At 34.8% G+C, this 16,529-nt stretch overlaps 1 protein-coding gene across 1 annotated transcript in view; it reads left to right on the top strand.

The window, feature by feature from the left end:
• LOC129226658 (protein outspread-like) overlaps window positions 1-16,529 on the top strand; it is a 106,198-nt gene that overhangs the window by 79,704 nt on the left and 9,965 nt on the right. Inside the window, exons 9-14 of the mRNA XM_054861288.1 lie at window positions 1,462-1,730; window positions 2,804-2,863; window positions 3,874-4,083; window positions 4,601-4,882; window positions 6,252-8,678; window positions 15,648-15,725. Of these exons, the coding sequence (XP_054717263.1) occupies window positions 1,462-1,730; window positions 2,804-2,863; window positions 3,874-4,083; window positions 4,601-4,882; window positions 6,252-8,678; window positions 15,648-15,725 (3,326 nt within the window). The remainder of the gene's footprint in view (window positions 1-1,461; window positions 1,731-2,803; window positions 2,864-3,873; window positions 4,084-4,600; window positions 4,883-6,251; window positions 8,679-15,647; window positions 15,726-16,529) is intronic.

The raw sequence follows: 16,529 nt of genomic DNA, 5'->3' as shown, positions 1-16,529 counted from the left end.
ACTACTTTAGTAGGGTTGTGGGCACTTGGAACAGCTTACCGGAAGAGGTGGTAATGGGCAAGGGGGTTTATAGCTTTAAGACGGCCATTTATCTTCATTGGGGACTAATAAATTGACTATGATCAGCCTAGCTGGGCCAAGAGCCTGTCGCTGGTCGTCACATTTGTATTTGTATTTATATGTAAAGATAAAATTCAGTAAAAATACGCAATGTTTCAACCTTCAAGAAGTTTAATGTTTTTGTTGAAGCCTTAAATCTGCTTTTGTGCGAAACTGAAGTACTTAAATGGAATGTGTAAAAAAGAGAAAAATAGTTTAAAGTTCATTAGAGTGAGGTTAGAAATATTTTTAGTGATTATTCCTGTCATTTTGTTACGAACTGATAAAAAAAAAAAAAAGAGTCAGAGGTAGTCGTTACAAACCACGCCAATGGCTAAACACAGGGCTTTGACATTCTCCCCCAAATGTCGTCAAAATTGCCACGAAAACATTGAATTCGGCATCTCTTTTTTGGTGTCAAGATGGGCAAGACTTCACCAAGTTGACGCTAATTCATTGCGTCACATATGTTCTATTACTTCTGTTTCACTACGCCCATTTCATATTGATAATTTCCTCATTGTGCTAAAAGAAGTGCAACATTAAAAAACCTTTTAGAAGAGTTTTTCTTCAGCTGAGAAAAGATATTCCCTCATTGCGTGTGCTGTATCTTCAACATACACAACACATCAATAATTGAACCACAATATTCAAAATATAGCTTGAAGATACTATTGATAGACATGAAATACACCGCCAGTTGTTCAGAAAGCATGTACAGAAACTATAAAGTTTCTGATGGTCTAACACCCATTGCCTAATAGGTATTGACTTATATTAGATATCAATATCTATTAAATACGCATATAAAAAGGCCTATTGAGTGTAAGTTACGATAGGCGTACAACAGCTTCCGTAAGTAGTGCCAATCTTATGATTTTTTTAAAAAATATTTCAAGATGAAATAGAGTTATGAATTAACTGCTGTATACTAACCTAGATATTTAAGCGTATGTTGAGAAAGAAAACTTTTGTAAAAAAAAAAATACCATTCGCTTTTATTGTACCAGCTTTGTCGTAGGCCGGTGGAAAACTTTTCAGTCGTTGCTAAAAAAGTAATTATGAAGTATATTGTTAAAAAAAGTTTAACTAATTTACAGGCTGAGCTTACGAAAACATAGATTAGTGGAGTTTGGACTTTTGAAATGATAGAAGATTTCGAGGATTCCCTGATTAACGTCATAAGTTGAAAGGCGTTCTTGAAAGATTTTTTCACTTAATATTTGTTTTTAATTTGTTTTCATGTTTGACAGAAAAAATATTTTCTTTTTCCTACTTCAAATTTTCCTGTAGTTCAAACCACTTATAATGTGCCATACATAGTTTCAATTTCTTTCCTTTGAAAATTATTGTTTCTTACAGATGATTCATCTTCAACTGATACCATAGGCTCAGTGAGAAAAATGAATTCTGTAACTTCCAAAAAAACAAATTTAAGAAAGTCCGAATCCTTGAAGAACATTCCATCACAATCTCACTCGGAAATGCGAGACCAAGTGACGAACCTGCGAAGGTACCACTCCTTTAGGGGATCTTATTCCTCGAGGAAGCAGAAACCCTGTATAGCATCCAATCAGAAGAAAGTCAAACTTGCCTCCAACTCTTTCAGAACATCTAAGGACTCGTCAGCAGTATGTATACCACTATATTATTAAAATTTTTTTGTGTCTGTGGGATGTTTCAGAAAGGACTCTCCAACTTTGAAATGAGCGATACAGCAGACCTACCTAAAATCAAGGGCACACCCCCTAAATATCGTGGAAGCCCCCCAAGAGCAAGGCTCCCCCCTCTGACCATTTCAAAGGTACAGTTTGCGCCGTGACCTCCTCCCCCTAGGTAGGCACCCTGGATGCAGTGAGATGGTCCTGGTGAGATGTAGAAAGCTGAAACAAACTTTTTGTTGGACTGACAGGTCTGGAATTTGTAATACAATGGTTTTCAGAAATAGTTCAAAGGTTGGACATCAGAAGGCGCTGCAATTACAAATGCCTTTTGAGTCTCTCCAATTAGTATCTGTTTGTGTGTGTGTCCTTATCTTCATCTCCCCTAGAACAGAAGCGAATTGACAGTCTATCTAGACACCGAAAGGTCATGATTTTTCGAGAAGCCTCCTTTTCTTAGTCTCGTCTTTGAACGACTTTAATTAGTTGAAACGTCAGTACTCGGTATTTTTTTCCTATTTCAAAAATTTGGCTAAACACTGGCGAATTGCGAATAACTCCTTCCTCCGTTTTAAACGAAAGAGGATTGAGTAGATGAGGGGTAAAAAATTCACCATGTGCCAAGTAAATGCTCCCTGGTGTGAGCGAAAGTAGATAAAGTAAGATGCGTTGCTGAATGCGCCGCGACGAGAAAGGAACTTTTTTTTTTAGAATCTTTTTTTAAAATGAGACCAAAAGAACATGTTTTCTCAAACTTTTTATACATTCAAAGATGCGTGTGCGTATGCAAGCGTAGTGAAAAAAAAAAATGTGTATCACTTTTTCACATTTTTTATTTTAAATCCACTGCACATAATTGTATATGTGAATAAGAAAATTATGATTTCGTTTCTATTGCAAAAAAAAAAAAAAAGAACATTGAAATTAAGTCAAAACTTGTCTCTCTTAGCTTGTAATTTGAATAATTTTTGTAATATGTAAAAAAAAAAAAAAAAAAAATGCAGCAACTATACAATCTTAATATGATTTTTTTTGTCCACCAGGCACGAGTTGAACATATGGAGGCGGCAGCTGCAGATACAAGTAATGACGTTAATTCACAGGTTGGTAAATTTTTCTAGTTTAAAATGTTCTTTGTTTACTTCTTAAATGTTTGCACAGTGTGAAACCTACGAATGTTAATACAAAGATCTTGCGGAAATTTTCCTACTTAGTTTTATTATGCTTCCATAAACATTTGCAATTTGTGTCCAGGGGACAGGAGAAAGGCGCATTCCCTTCAGCCTCATGTCTAAAAATTAGGAAGTGGAGATAACTGGTGGTGCCATCTCTGGATGTTTAAAACTCGTTACAATGAAGGTTTTTTTTTTTTTTTTTTTAAATGGTTGAAACGAGCAAAAACTTTAAATGCGATTTTATTGCTGTCAATGACCACATTTGGAAGTTTAAAGCAGAACTAACGCCTATGATAACTATTTAATCTTTTGGTTCTAAAATCTTTAAACTAGTCCAAAACTATGTTGATTACCACATATAGATTATTTGGTTCCCGTAACGCCTGAGGATTGGTTGAGTCAGATTTGGGGACATTAACATCTTTGTTTCAAATTTCAGGGGAAAAGGAAGTTAACTGATGATATGAGTAAGTTGTGTAAAACGTTAATGCGGCTAAAAGAAGTACCCTAAGCTTTGTTCTTCTCCGAAATGATTTCTGTTAGCCGGTATGAAACTAGAATGGGGCGCAGTTAGAATCAAATCTTTACGAAGAACCTTTGACTGCTTACCATGATTTTTAATTCTCCTATCTTGAGAGAGAGATACACGAAGATAGCTTTGAGTCGGAACTTGAAACAGAAAATATGTTTGCTCCTCGGTTTGAAGTTGTTCCTGAAAAACATTTTTCTCTTTCATTTTTTTTTCTAAAATAATTACTGCAGATAGTTATTTCTTTTCAGTCTAAGAGAATTTTCTGAATTTGGAATGTTTTTTCTTTGAATATAGCAAGCATTCTGCTTCGTATACCTCAATGCACCGAAACTTCAATGAACAAAATAAAACTTCTGTCATTTTCAAAACCAAAGTAACTACAATTAATAATCATATTTTTTTGCAGGATGTATTTATGAAAACAGGATGGATTCTTCGTCAAACTTTAACCAAAGAATGGTCAAGACATTGGTTCGTCTTGAAGGATTCTTCCCTTACCTACTACAGAGATCCTTCTGCTGAACATTGTGGTATTATGGACGGTATTTTAGACCTCAACCAAGTGAGCAGCATTCGAGAATATGAATCTGACAGACATTACGCATTTTGCTTATTGGTAAGTTTATCTAACTGTTTCCTTCCTTCACGAATTCTTTAGATTTCAATGCTTCATGTGAAACAATTGTTTTAAATCACTGAACTGATTTTTTATTTGTATCAAGATATACTTGCTTAAAATTTTGTAATTTTGACTTATAATGCATATCTAATATGTAATTTGTTGTAATGCATTTCACTTTCAGTTTTTCAATTTTATCATTGTATTCTTCATTCTGAGACGTTCTGTACTCATTCGATTCATTTGTTTCGAATAAATGTAGCAGATTTAGAGTTTCTATTTACGAATTGGTTTGATTTTTATCCATAATTTATACCTAAAAAACATTTAATGTTTACAAATTTAAAAAACATTCAGAAGTCTTCTTAGAGACTTCATGTAACTCCTGGTTCTTTTATTCGAGTCTTCGAACAAAATTTCACTTACATGTCTGCTCTAAAATTCTAATTAGGTCACATTTCGTATCCTTTCCTTATTAAAAAAAATTCTACTTATGAAGTAATGATTATTTCAGATGTGGGATGGCAAGAAACATATCCTGGCAGCAGAAACAGAAGAGATGCGGTTTACTTGGATACAAGCTATCCAGTACGCTACGAACTTGTGGAGCTCAGAATCCAAAGAAGACTTCATCAAGACGGAAATTGTATTGCCGGAACATAATTACAGCCTTTCTGATAGGATCTCTTCACCATCTAGTCTCATCTCATTGCAAAGTTTGGAGGAAGACGGACCTTCAGAGTCTTCCTCCAGCGATGACCAGTCAGAGTATTTTTCAATTGTTGACGAAGATGAGGTAATTACAAAAGTTCTTACTTTCTGGTTTTCAAGACATTTTCTTGTCCATAAATGATGTCACACTTCTCCCCTACGAATTTGGCGTAACTTCACAGTCTTCATATGGCAGAAAATCCATCTATAAAGCGTGTGAATGAAGTCTTCCATTGCTCACCGATACTAGCTAAATTTGGCGATTTTAGTTAAAATTTGGACAGACTTTACTTTATATTTAGATAACGGGGAGACGAAAGCTAATAATTTATGCGTCGAAAAAAATTTTTTGCTACGCCCTTCCAACTACTACTTATTTAGATTTTTTTCATTATTACACTATCGTATGACTTCCTGGTAAAACCGTCTGCACTCGTGTACTTTTCCGTTCGTCTTCAAAATGTGAAATAATTATCAAATGCTTTGGGGCATCAGTCATGAAAATTGAAGTCGCTAAATGGGACGTAGCAGTTCACGCCTTTTGTTTACTTCCTCTTTCACCATGGTGAAGAGTAGGTAAATAAGGCTTTGACAATTTTTTGGAGAGAGTTTTTTTGAAAGAGAAATACTATGTAGATAAGGCTTTGACCATACACTCTTTAGACTCATGCACTTTTTACTCATACCCTTTTCCGTTCGTCAACATGCAAAAGGGGGAAGAAAGTACGTGCTTTAGGGCATGAATCATGAAAATTCAAGTAGTTAAACTAGTTAAATGGAACGTAGCATTTTATGCCTTTCGTTCACTCCTCTTTCGCTGCGTTGAAGAGTAGGTAGATAAGGCTCTTTGAAAATTTTTTGGAAACATGGAAGTGAAACAGTGCAAAGTCAAAGCAGATGGAAACTTTTTAAATGTTAGTAAATAAAAGGGTAATGCAAGCTTATTAAATACATCAGAAACTTTTATTTATGATAGTAAGTAAACCATTTAACTTATTGGCTGATGAAACCAAAAAATATGTTTCAGTCAATTCAAGCCCGTTTTCGCATGAAGCAGTATTTTAAAATACGGCTTGTAATGTTTTACATTTAGGATCACCACTTCAGCATTTCAGCTACAAAATAGCGTGGGGAAATTTATTACTTATCTATGATTTTTTAGAACAGTAAACTTTTGTAGTACAAGACAAATTTCAGCGCAAACGAAACCAACACCTACGACAACTACACCATTCTATGCAACAACACAAACTTATGCTGCGTAACTATTACCTACAGCACACATTAGACAATGTTTAGATCTTCCCCGACATAATAAATTTACTCATAATGGAAAAACTCTAATAGGTCGGTTCACCATACCCAAGTCTGTTTTGGTACCTTTCCTCTATTTTATGTTCAACCTTTGAATATATATTTACCATAATGTCTCATTTATTTCTTCTTCTTTTCAGGATACTCCATGTTCAAATTACCACGATGACGACTTGGATATGATTCTGTCTCTGCATAACATAATAAATGAAAATAACTTATGTTATTTGTCTGGCAACTCTTGTCATACTAAAGAAGCATACAACGCTGATTCCAAACCAGATTCAAACCAAGAACGGCTATCTAAATCTGAGGAAGACATGACCGAAACTGAATTCTCTGAGGCTGATACTTATTATGGAAAAATCAAATCCGAAGATGTTTTTAGATCATACTCAGCTGATGCAAAATCTGAGGATGGGTGTTATGCTTGTTCGAAATTTAAGTCGAAACTAATTGCTGCTAAAGAAGAAATACGAAAGCTTCGGGAAGAACTTCGAGAAGCCCACTCTAGTTTCGACAATTTAGAAATGTTTTCTTTCAAAATTCAACAGGACATGAAGGCAAAAGAGCAGAGTTATGAATCTCAAATTGCCCTGATGACAGCTAAGATTGACGATCTTACTGGTAAATTCACAATTGCAGAAAGAAATTACAGACAGTTAAAACAAAAAGTTGCCAAAGATGAATACAAACAAGAAAAGAGGAAAAGTTCGCTGAAAAATAAAGATGTGCTTTCTTTATCCAAAGAGTACGAGTCAAAGCTCTCCGAACTGGAAGTGAAAATGATGGAAATTGAATCATCGATAAGAAAAGGGTCATCAGATGCTGAATCAGAAATTTCTTCATCGCAGGAAACAAATGAAATTACTGAATTACCTCAATCACCTTCGAAGCACCAACTAAGTAACGGGTTATTTTCTCGATTACAAAGTTTAGGAGCTAGAGTAAAAACTGCCGATGAGACAGTTTCAGAACAATCTCTAAACATTGAAAACAATTCCAAAGGGCCTAAAATTTGTGTTCAAGTACGAGAAAGTGAAGGATCTAGTTCTTTGGACGATTCTGACGATTGGCAAACTGTTACACTTACCAAAAATGCACCTAACGGCTTCAGCGTAAGTTCAGATAAAATTCCGAAAACTTTTTCCGACTTGAAAAGTATGTTCACTCAGAAATTGCACTCCCTCTTTGATTGGTTTAAACTGTCCTTAAACACTATTTCACAAAAGTTCGAATCCGAAGAAAATGAAGAAAAATCTAAACTTATTACTTGTGTTAACGAAGTGTTAGATGTCCTATACGGTTCTGTGCCAGAAGATATTAAATCCTCGGAGACCAGACTTATCTATTATTTTGTGTTACTCTTTTCTGAAGCTTCAAATGTTTATGAAAGGATTAACTCCGTTTCGTTTATTGATTCCTTATTGAAACTTAATGTTACTGAATGGACTTTCAGTGTTATTAGCAAATTGTTATGCAATATTTTCATTAGTGACAAAAAATCGAACGTTTCGGGAATCATTCGCTTAACAACTGAAATTCCTCAGCTTAAAAGGTTTTGCCCTTTATTTAATAAGCTTCTGCATCCAACCAATCAGGACAGTTCCTTCTCTACTTCTGTAGAAAAAGTAACAGAACTGACAAATCAGTACGATGAAATTCTTGAATTGTTCGATAAAGCCAAGAACAAAAGATTTATAGCTTTGTGGGATACTCTATCTGATGTTCCTGTTCAAGACGATGCGGCCAATTCTCAGAAAATCAAACCAATGCTTAGGTATGTTACTTCAATCGCCTCAAGTGTCTTCCAGGCTGCAGAAATGCAACTGTGTTCCTTCCAAAGCCAATCGCTGCACATTCTTAAAGCAGAACATGACGTCATTCATTCGTGGTGCTCAGAGACATATAAAGCTTTAACTTACATTTTTCAGACTTTTCTTGTTGATCTTAAAGAACAGTGTCCTATGATTAATGAGTTAACTGTTCCCATTTCAGAGCTTAGCAACGCATCTCATACAGAAATAACTTCAGTCGTATCTGAACTAGCATTTCTTTACATTGCTGGCGTAGTTTTAGAAACTGCAATGTCTTTTATTTTAGAAAGTAAAGATTGTGCAACTTTGGACAGTGTACCTCACGAGAAATGGATTATCCAGCTGAAGAGGAATTACTCAACCAAGACGAATTTTGTCACCGATGGTAACCTCTTTGACTGTTCTCAGTGCATTGTGTTGAACGCCACACTGTCTCAAACAAAAATCGAGGCGATTGGTATCAGTAACGAGAATTACTGTGAGTCAAAATCCATATCGTCTGGCCTTAAATTTGAAACTGAAAATTCTTCGGCGCTTAGTAGTACCTGTGCAAGTTGTTTGGAAATTTTTACTGAAAACATGTTGAACAAGAAAGCTGAGATGGAATTAAGTAACCGGAAGTGTTCACAGTGTGAAAGACTACAAGTTCAACTGAATGTTTTGGAAAAGGAGCACCAGTCCGAATTAAATTCGCTGGCAAATAACTTCCGCAATGAGCTTGAAATCTTAGAAGAACGCCTTCAAAGCAATGTAAGTTACTTCCGAAGAATTTTTTCATTATCTTTTTAAAGCACTGTAATTTTAGACTTTGTACAGAAAGGACTAAAGAAAATAAATAGAAAAAGGCTGGGGGAATCTGGAATTAGATTTTCATTGTTACTCTACTCTGTTCACATGAGAGATAGACTAGATGTAAAGAAAGGAATAAGTCATTTGGCGATGTCAATCACGCGTTTGGCTTGGTGCAGAACAAATTGGTGCCAAGAAGACAGTGAACACCAATGCTATTGGTTTACTTCTTTCTTATTCCCCCCAAAATCCCCCAAAAGTGCCATAATGGCAAATTTCTGACACCTATTCGCTGGCCCGCGCCAAGCCTGATCGGCGCCGTCGTGTAAGTGTCTTTTGAGTGCCGTTATTCACTGGCTTTCGGGGAAAAGATAGTAAACACCTGAAGTGAGGTTTCGTAGACAAATATAAAATGGAAAAGAATACGTTTGGAATTTAATTTATTTAAAAAATAGTGTTCGAATGTTTAAATTTGGAATATGGTGTACGTTTTTACTTCATCGAGTTCAGCAGCTCCTCTGATATGCTAATAATGCGTTTTGGAAAAAGAAAATATTTTAAACATCAAGTTAACGCCACTTTGAATATCTGTCTAATTTCTAAGTGATGAATAACTGATAAAACTTTTATGCTTGTCAAACCATGACAACAGGAGCAGTGACGCAACTAGAAAATAGTTTAGGGAGGCACATTAAAAAAAAATTCTCTTTTAAAAAGAGAGGTCCGGGGGTTCTCCCCGGAAAATTTTTGAAACTTGAAATTTTAAAAACGCAATTTTTTAGACGGACTTTGGTGGAAGAAAAAGGTACAAGGGGCTCGCAGAAGTTTGTAGAAGTTGAAGCCTTAAAACGCGATTAGGCCATTTTTATTGACCTTAGAATAAAAGATGAAACTTTGGGACTCTCCCCGATCTTTTTTTTTTTTTTTTTTTTGAAAAATTGAGAAATTAAATTCTCATCTCCCATCAATTTTTCGAAATTTAACTTCGAAAAACGCAATTGTCGATAATTTTGAAGATTTTTACGAGAAGAAGAGTGTTGAGCTCTCACCAGGATTTTTTTTCAAAATTTATGTCCTAAAAACGGAAGCAATATTCTATGATATTAGGAGAGAGATTTTTCTTATGTTTAAAAAACCTAATTTCTGCAATATTAAGGGAAAGCGGTTTGGAGGCGATTGCCCGAATGTTTTCTGAAATTGAAGTATAAAAAAAGTGATTGTAAGACCATATCTGGTATCATTAGGGTCAGCAATTTTTCGAAATTTAAGCTCCCAAAACGCAATTTTAGGTGATTTTCAAAAGCAGTTTCAAATGATGTTGTTTGGTAATCGGGGGCCTTCCCTGGAAATTTTGTAAGCTTGAAGATCTGGAATAGAAATTTGAAATGCTTCGTAATGCTTTTAAGGGCAGGGAGGGGGGGAGGAGAGAATCGGAGGAGTGGCAGTTTTAAGACGAACTAGAAAAAAAATTATTAGTAGAAAGAAAAGAACTAGGAATGATGGGGGAGGTAGCAGACCAATTAGCAGTAACTAATGACAATTTTTAAGTCAAAGACCTGTTTTCAAAATAAATTAAAGTTTTACCCCAACATCATAATTTTACCCCAACAGAGCTCGGCGCCTTTTCGACTCTGGCGCCGTCGTGCGTCGCACGATCTTGCACATAAGGACGGCGCGGCCCTGCCTATTTGTTTACTTCTGGTCTTTTTTCTGGTGAACGCAGTGTAGATGCGTAGGCCGGAGAGAAGAGAATTTTTTCAGATGAGTTTTTTTTTTTTTTTCTTTTTTAAGAGCTAAATATTAGTACATACGTCGGTAATGTTAAAAAAATGATATTCTGTTTTTCCTGCTATGAAACATATATATATACTGTGTAATTAAAGCATTTTTTTATGCAGAACGTTTTATTCAATGTCGTAAAAAAAGAAGATACACTTTTTGCAAAAGTTATTAAAGAGCAATTCCACGGGATACTCCCATTTTTAAAGCAAAACAGTAAGCATTTTGTAATATTCAACGCAAAATATATGTTGTGAAAACAATATTTTCCCTGGTTTATTGCATATTTTAAGCTGAATTTAATGGCATTGTTGGATTCCAGAAATACATTTTAAATAGTTTTCTAAAAACTTTCAACAACATAGCAACTGACAAACATTTTAAAAAGTAATATGTCAGTCAGTTAGCATGCTCTTAACTCTCTTTTAAAAATCATCCAAAATGTATTTCGAGAACTCAATTATGCCATGAATTTCAGCTTAAAAAATACAATAGTGCGGTGGAAAGGACCTCTTGCACCGTGCATATTGTGCATTGAATATTACAAAACACATAATTATTATTTTGCTTTAAAAAACGTCTGTTAGTTACGCGTGGAATTGCCTTAAAATAAACTTAAATATAAAAACCTTATTTCAGTGGATGAAAATACAAAGATAAATAGAAACGCAATTATAGCACATTAATGAATTTTTTCGCTGCTTGCAACTTTATACAATTTTCAAGGCTTTTGTCATTAAGTGCATCGTAGTTTTTAATGATGATCATATCTGAAAGTAATCACTGTAGTAAGTTGATCCGAAATAAAATAATAGTTTAAAAAACTAAAAAAACACGCTTTCGTAGCAAAATGAACTAAAAAGTGAAAAATAATCTTTGGATGATAGTAGTTGACCAATCACTTAATTTTAATGTAATACAAAAAAACGTGGGGTGCTGTCTATTTACATTTTTGCTTGGACAACAAATGGAAGAAATTCAAGACAACTGATAAGAAGCCCCCCACGCTTTTTTGTATTATATTAAAATTAAGTGATTGGTCAACTACTATCATCCAAAGATTATTTTTCACTTTTTAGTTCATTTTGCTACGAAAGCGTGTTTTTTTAGTTTTTTAAACTATTATTTTATTATTCTGTTTTTTAGTCTTTTCTTGGAGAATTATCAGGCGACGAAATTATTTATAAAACGAGTGCGAGGTAATATCTTAAAGTTAAGACAAGAGCACCCCGATGGGAAGCTACTGTGAGTCATCTATGTATGTTTGCGGAAATCATATTTATATTACTTTGAAAATTTGAGATGCATTTGAATAAAAGTTTTGTTAAACAATGGTCTGATCAGCAATGAATTTCCAATTGATGGCTCACCTAAATTTTGGCATGAAATTAGTTAAACACAATTATATTTCATGTTCTAATTACCTTGGAACATTGGAACAAATTTTGTCTGATGCAGAAAAATTAAAGGTTTTTGTAGATATTTTTAAATAATTTTTGTGAGCATTTTTTAATGTATTTTTTAAAATTTTTCCTTTTCACATTGTTGGATTTATGCCAAAATATTGATTAAAATTAAAGGAAACTAACAATTAAAGGAGTTAATTAATTTGATTATAGAATATTGCATTGTCATCGGGTCTGAGGTCGCGTGCCAAATTTCAAAAGAATCCGATCGCAGGAAGGGGGATAAATTTGAGCTTCAAGATTCCGTTACAAGATACATACATACATACATACAGGTGAAGCTAATAAAAGCGTGTTAAAAATATCTACGTGCCATAGGCCCGGATTGGTCGTGTTCTGCCATGCGCAGAAGTGTCCGGATGCCTTGGGTTACATTGTCAAATATGCATGAGATCTGCAGCGCATTTTGAGGTGTGCTCGGTAAAATTTAAGTTTGTTGAGCAATAGAAATATTTCAGTTTATTTTTTGAAACTACTGAAAAGCTACAAGTATGATTCAACTGTGCCGCAGGCTGCTGACACCGGCAAAGATTTAATACTTTTTCATCACGTTTCGTCGAAAATCAACCATTATTCTAGACTAGACTGAATTCTTTAATGTTATACGAAATATATATTCATTTTTTTAAAGCAATGTTTGTGCGACAACATGAAAATCCCAGAAACATTCCTTTTTACTTCCTTTTACAAAAAAGGAAGTATTGTATTCACGAAAAAAATTTCACTAAAAAATCGGCCTTATTTTCCATTTTGCTCACCCGCGAATGAATGTTGAGATTTTTTTTCGACTCGACCACGCAAGGATAAGTGCCTAATAAGACACGCGAAATATCCATTTTGACGATTCCCGAATTAGTTACAACGAGTTTTATCGTGACGTCTGTTTGTACGTATGTAACAGGGCCGGATTTAAGGGAGGGCAGGCGGGGCCTCCACAACAAAGGGGCCCCCACAATAAAAGTGTTTACAAAATATCCTAGCTTTCACGGGTTGAAAATATCGGATATATACATATACTAGTGGCACCCGCACGGCTTTGCCCGTAATAGAAAAATCAAAAAGTTTTGGTTCGCCTGTATATTTACAAATAATGTATGGTGAATTTTCTCGCCAATTGGCTTGTGCCCATGCTACGGTTCCACGTTATGATAATTTCGTAATTTATGATAGTTTTTTTCTTAAAATTGGATAGAAAAAGAACCACATCGAATTTTCGAAAAATCGCTTTTAGGTGCACACCCCCATGCTACAAACTAACTTTGTGCCAAATTTCATGAAAATCGGCCGAACGGTCTAGGCGCTATGCGCGTCACAGACATCCTACAGACATCCTCCGGACAAAGAGACTTTCAGCTTTATTATTAGTAAATATATCAAAAAATTAGGATATATATCAAAGTATCTGATATTTTCGAAAATATGATGATCTTTTCAAACCCTGATTAGGGGCCTCCACTCCTTCGTTGCTCCGCGGCCTCCACACTTCCAAATCCGGCCTTGCGTATGTATGTGCGTATGTACGTATGTGCGTATGTACGTATGTGCGTATGTACGTATGTACGTATGTGCGTATGTGCGTATGAACGAATGTGCGTATGTATGTCGCATAATTCAAGAACGGTATGTCATAGAAAATTGAAATTTGGTACGTAGACTCCTAGTGGGGTCTAGTTATGCACCTCCCCTTTTGGTTGCATTCGGGTGTTTCTAAAGGGGTCTTTTTGTTCAGAAATCATTGTTAATTTCGATACAAACTCAAGTGGTGTTATAATTTGGCGGACACTTGGCGGTATATCGCCAGTCTTTTGGTCACCAAGTTTTGTCACCAACTTGGCGACAAATTTAGCGTTTTTTTTTAAATTTTTTTAAAATCTGGTTTCAATTTAACCACTGTTGGTGATATTTAGAGAGTAAACTATTGAATCAGATTAAAATGGTCAATAATGGGAAAATAACATTAAATTGGTGTAAAAGGAAGTCATGTGATGCACACATCAGCTCGTTTGCATGAGCTCCGGGAATAAGTGATAACTTTTTTTTTTAATCAGATTCCTTACAAATTAAATCATTGTGTTCGACTCTTAAAATAACAGGATTCAAGACATATTTTTCATCTTCTTTTCCTATTTTTCCATTGAGCGAATGCAAAGTTAAATGTAGCTCGTTCAAATGAAAGGCATGGTCGGTGTATGGACTAAAGAGAAAAAAAAATGACATCCTTGTAAGTTGACCACCTGTCTAAGTTGACAACCTTTTTCAGGCACGGAATTAGTCTTTATCGTATAAATCAACCTCTGTAAGTTGATCGCCTGTGTAAGTTGACCAATAAAGTAGTGCACCGCAAGTGATCAACTTACACAGGTTTCTCTGTACTGATAAAACTCTAGTTCGAAGGTTTACCACCCGGTAAGAAAGAGGTGCATGAAGAAAAATATTTCATTTAAGAACAAAATATTTTATTCAAGGTGTTCCCATTTGCGGCCCATGATCTAGGCATTGACCAACTAGGACCAGTCCTAGGGACCACCAAGGTTTAGGGCCCCTTTTTCTATTTAATGTTGCATGTGATAGGATTCGCAATTATAATACTTTAAATATAAAATTGTTAAAAAGAAACACCTAAAAACTTTTTCTCTTTGCATTTTTTGTGAATTAAACTAAGCATTCAGTATATTTCCATATCAAATTATTCTATAGTACTAGGTGGCCCCAACCCCTGCTCGTTGATGTTCCCCAACCCCCGAAGGTTGGTTAGCAATCTTATTTCATTCGCAAAAATTCAAATAGTCTATTAGGAAGAATACGATAAAAAAACGCGTTGTGAGTTTCATTTCGAACGAAATGAAAATCTCCCTCTCCCTCCGGAAAATAGAATATAAGGAAAGAGCTCATACTTTGAACTCAATTCTACTCTCACCCGAAGACAAAAATAAATTGATAGAAATATGCAAAACTGAGATATTAAAAAACACTAACCTAAAAACTATAACTTCTCTATATTTGCTGTGCGATCTGATATTTTCAGCACACCCTTTTTCTTAAAACAAGGTTCCAGATCAAAAGAGTGGTTTCTAATTTCAGATGTGTACGAGAGAAATTCTATTATTTCATGATATGCATAAAAATATTAATAATAATATTATAATAAGAAAATAAGTAAATACTTGAAGATGTACATTTTAAGATAGACAAACGTTTACTGGTTTGAGTGATCAAAAATAAAATTAGTGGGATGAAACTAAAAATAAATATAGAAGAAGTTATGAAAACTAGTTGTTTTTCTGCTAAATTTAACATTGCTTTAACTTTAAAAATTATGAAATTTTAGTTAAATTACCCATTCTTGATTTGTTTTTCATTGTAATAAAAAGTATATGAATATTGTCTCCATTGTTCAAAATGTACTATGTATTAGTTTGAGAAAGAGGTTGCAGTTCTGGCTTTATAAATACAAAACTCTGATAACTTTTTTCCCACATTTCTTTTAATGATGTAAAGGTATTTTGTACAACTAAAAATTACAAAATATCTAAATATGTTGCGTTTTTCACAATTTTACAATTTTGTTGTACTATGAAGCTTGCGAACAACTATTACAGGTTATGCACTTTGCACCGTGAAATAATTGAACGTAAATCTAACCTTTGTTGAATTTTGTATTTTTTTTTTTTTTTTTTTCATTTAGAATGAGGTGCATGAACAAGTACTAAGAAAAAAGGAAGACGAATTGGAGTCGACAGTTTCCGAACTACAGCGATTAAAAGTATGTTTTTTTTTCTCTTAATTTATTCAAGCCTTAAACGCCATACGTTTTTATTTGGCAGTGTACCCAATTTAATCTTTCAAAGCACGCAAAATTTAAGCCGAGTTGTTGTTGTGTATTTTGTTCAATTTTGTACGCTTCATAACACAGTGATTTAGCCTTCTAAAATAAAAACCATGGAAGCACACAAATAGTGAAATTGAGGCAGTGAGAAGCAAAGGGATGAAAATGGAAATTTTAAAGTTTCGAGTAAAACGCGTTTAAAGTACACATCTTAGGTAGGCTTTCATTGAAAAGTTTTTCTAAACCATGCAGTACATCAGCACCTACCAGGGTTGCTAGTATCATCTCTTGACCCAAGATAGAGGTGAGGTTCACCTCCCATTTGTACTGGTTATCTCCAAATTTTTTATTTCGCTACTTAATCCTTTCACTTCTCTCTGCTCGCTACCCCAATAATGGGGGAGAAAAAAAAATTGAATTTCGACATCTGGAATTCAAATTATGTTTTTCGCAATCACGAGTATGTGTATGTTGGCGTGTGTGTTTGTGTCTGCGTGCAGGTATATGAGTGTGTGGGTAGTTGTGTGTATGACTGTTTGTGTGTGTGTGGGGGGGGGGGGAATGTGTATGTGTGTAGGCATATGTGTTTGTGTCTGTGTGCAGGCATGAGTGTGCGGGTAGTTGTGTGTATGTGTGTATGTGTAGGTGTATGTATGCGTGTGTGTGTAGGTGTGTTTGTATGTGTTTGTTTGTACGTGCGTGTATGTATGCGTGTGTGTGTGGGATATTGAAGCAACCAGG

Source organism: Uloborus diversus, chromosome 7 (assembly GCF_026930045.1).
Source record: "Uloborus diversus isolate 005 chromosome 7, Udiv.v.3.1, whole genome shotgun sequence".
NCBI lineage: Eukaryota > Metazoa > Arthropoda > Arachnida > Araneae > Uloboridae > Uloborus > Uloborus diversus.
Note: the sequence above shows the minus strand (reverse complement) of the source record. Positions and strands in the feature narration are given on the sequence as shown.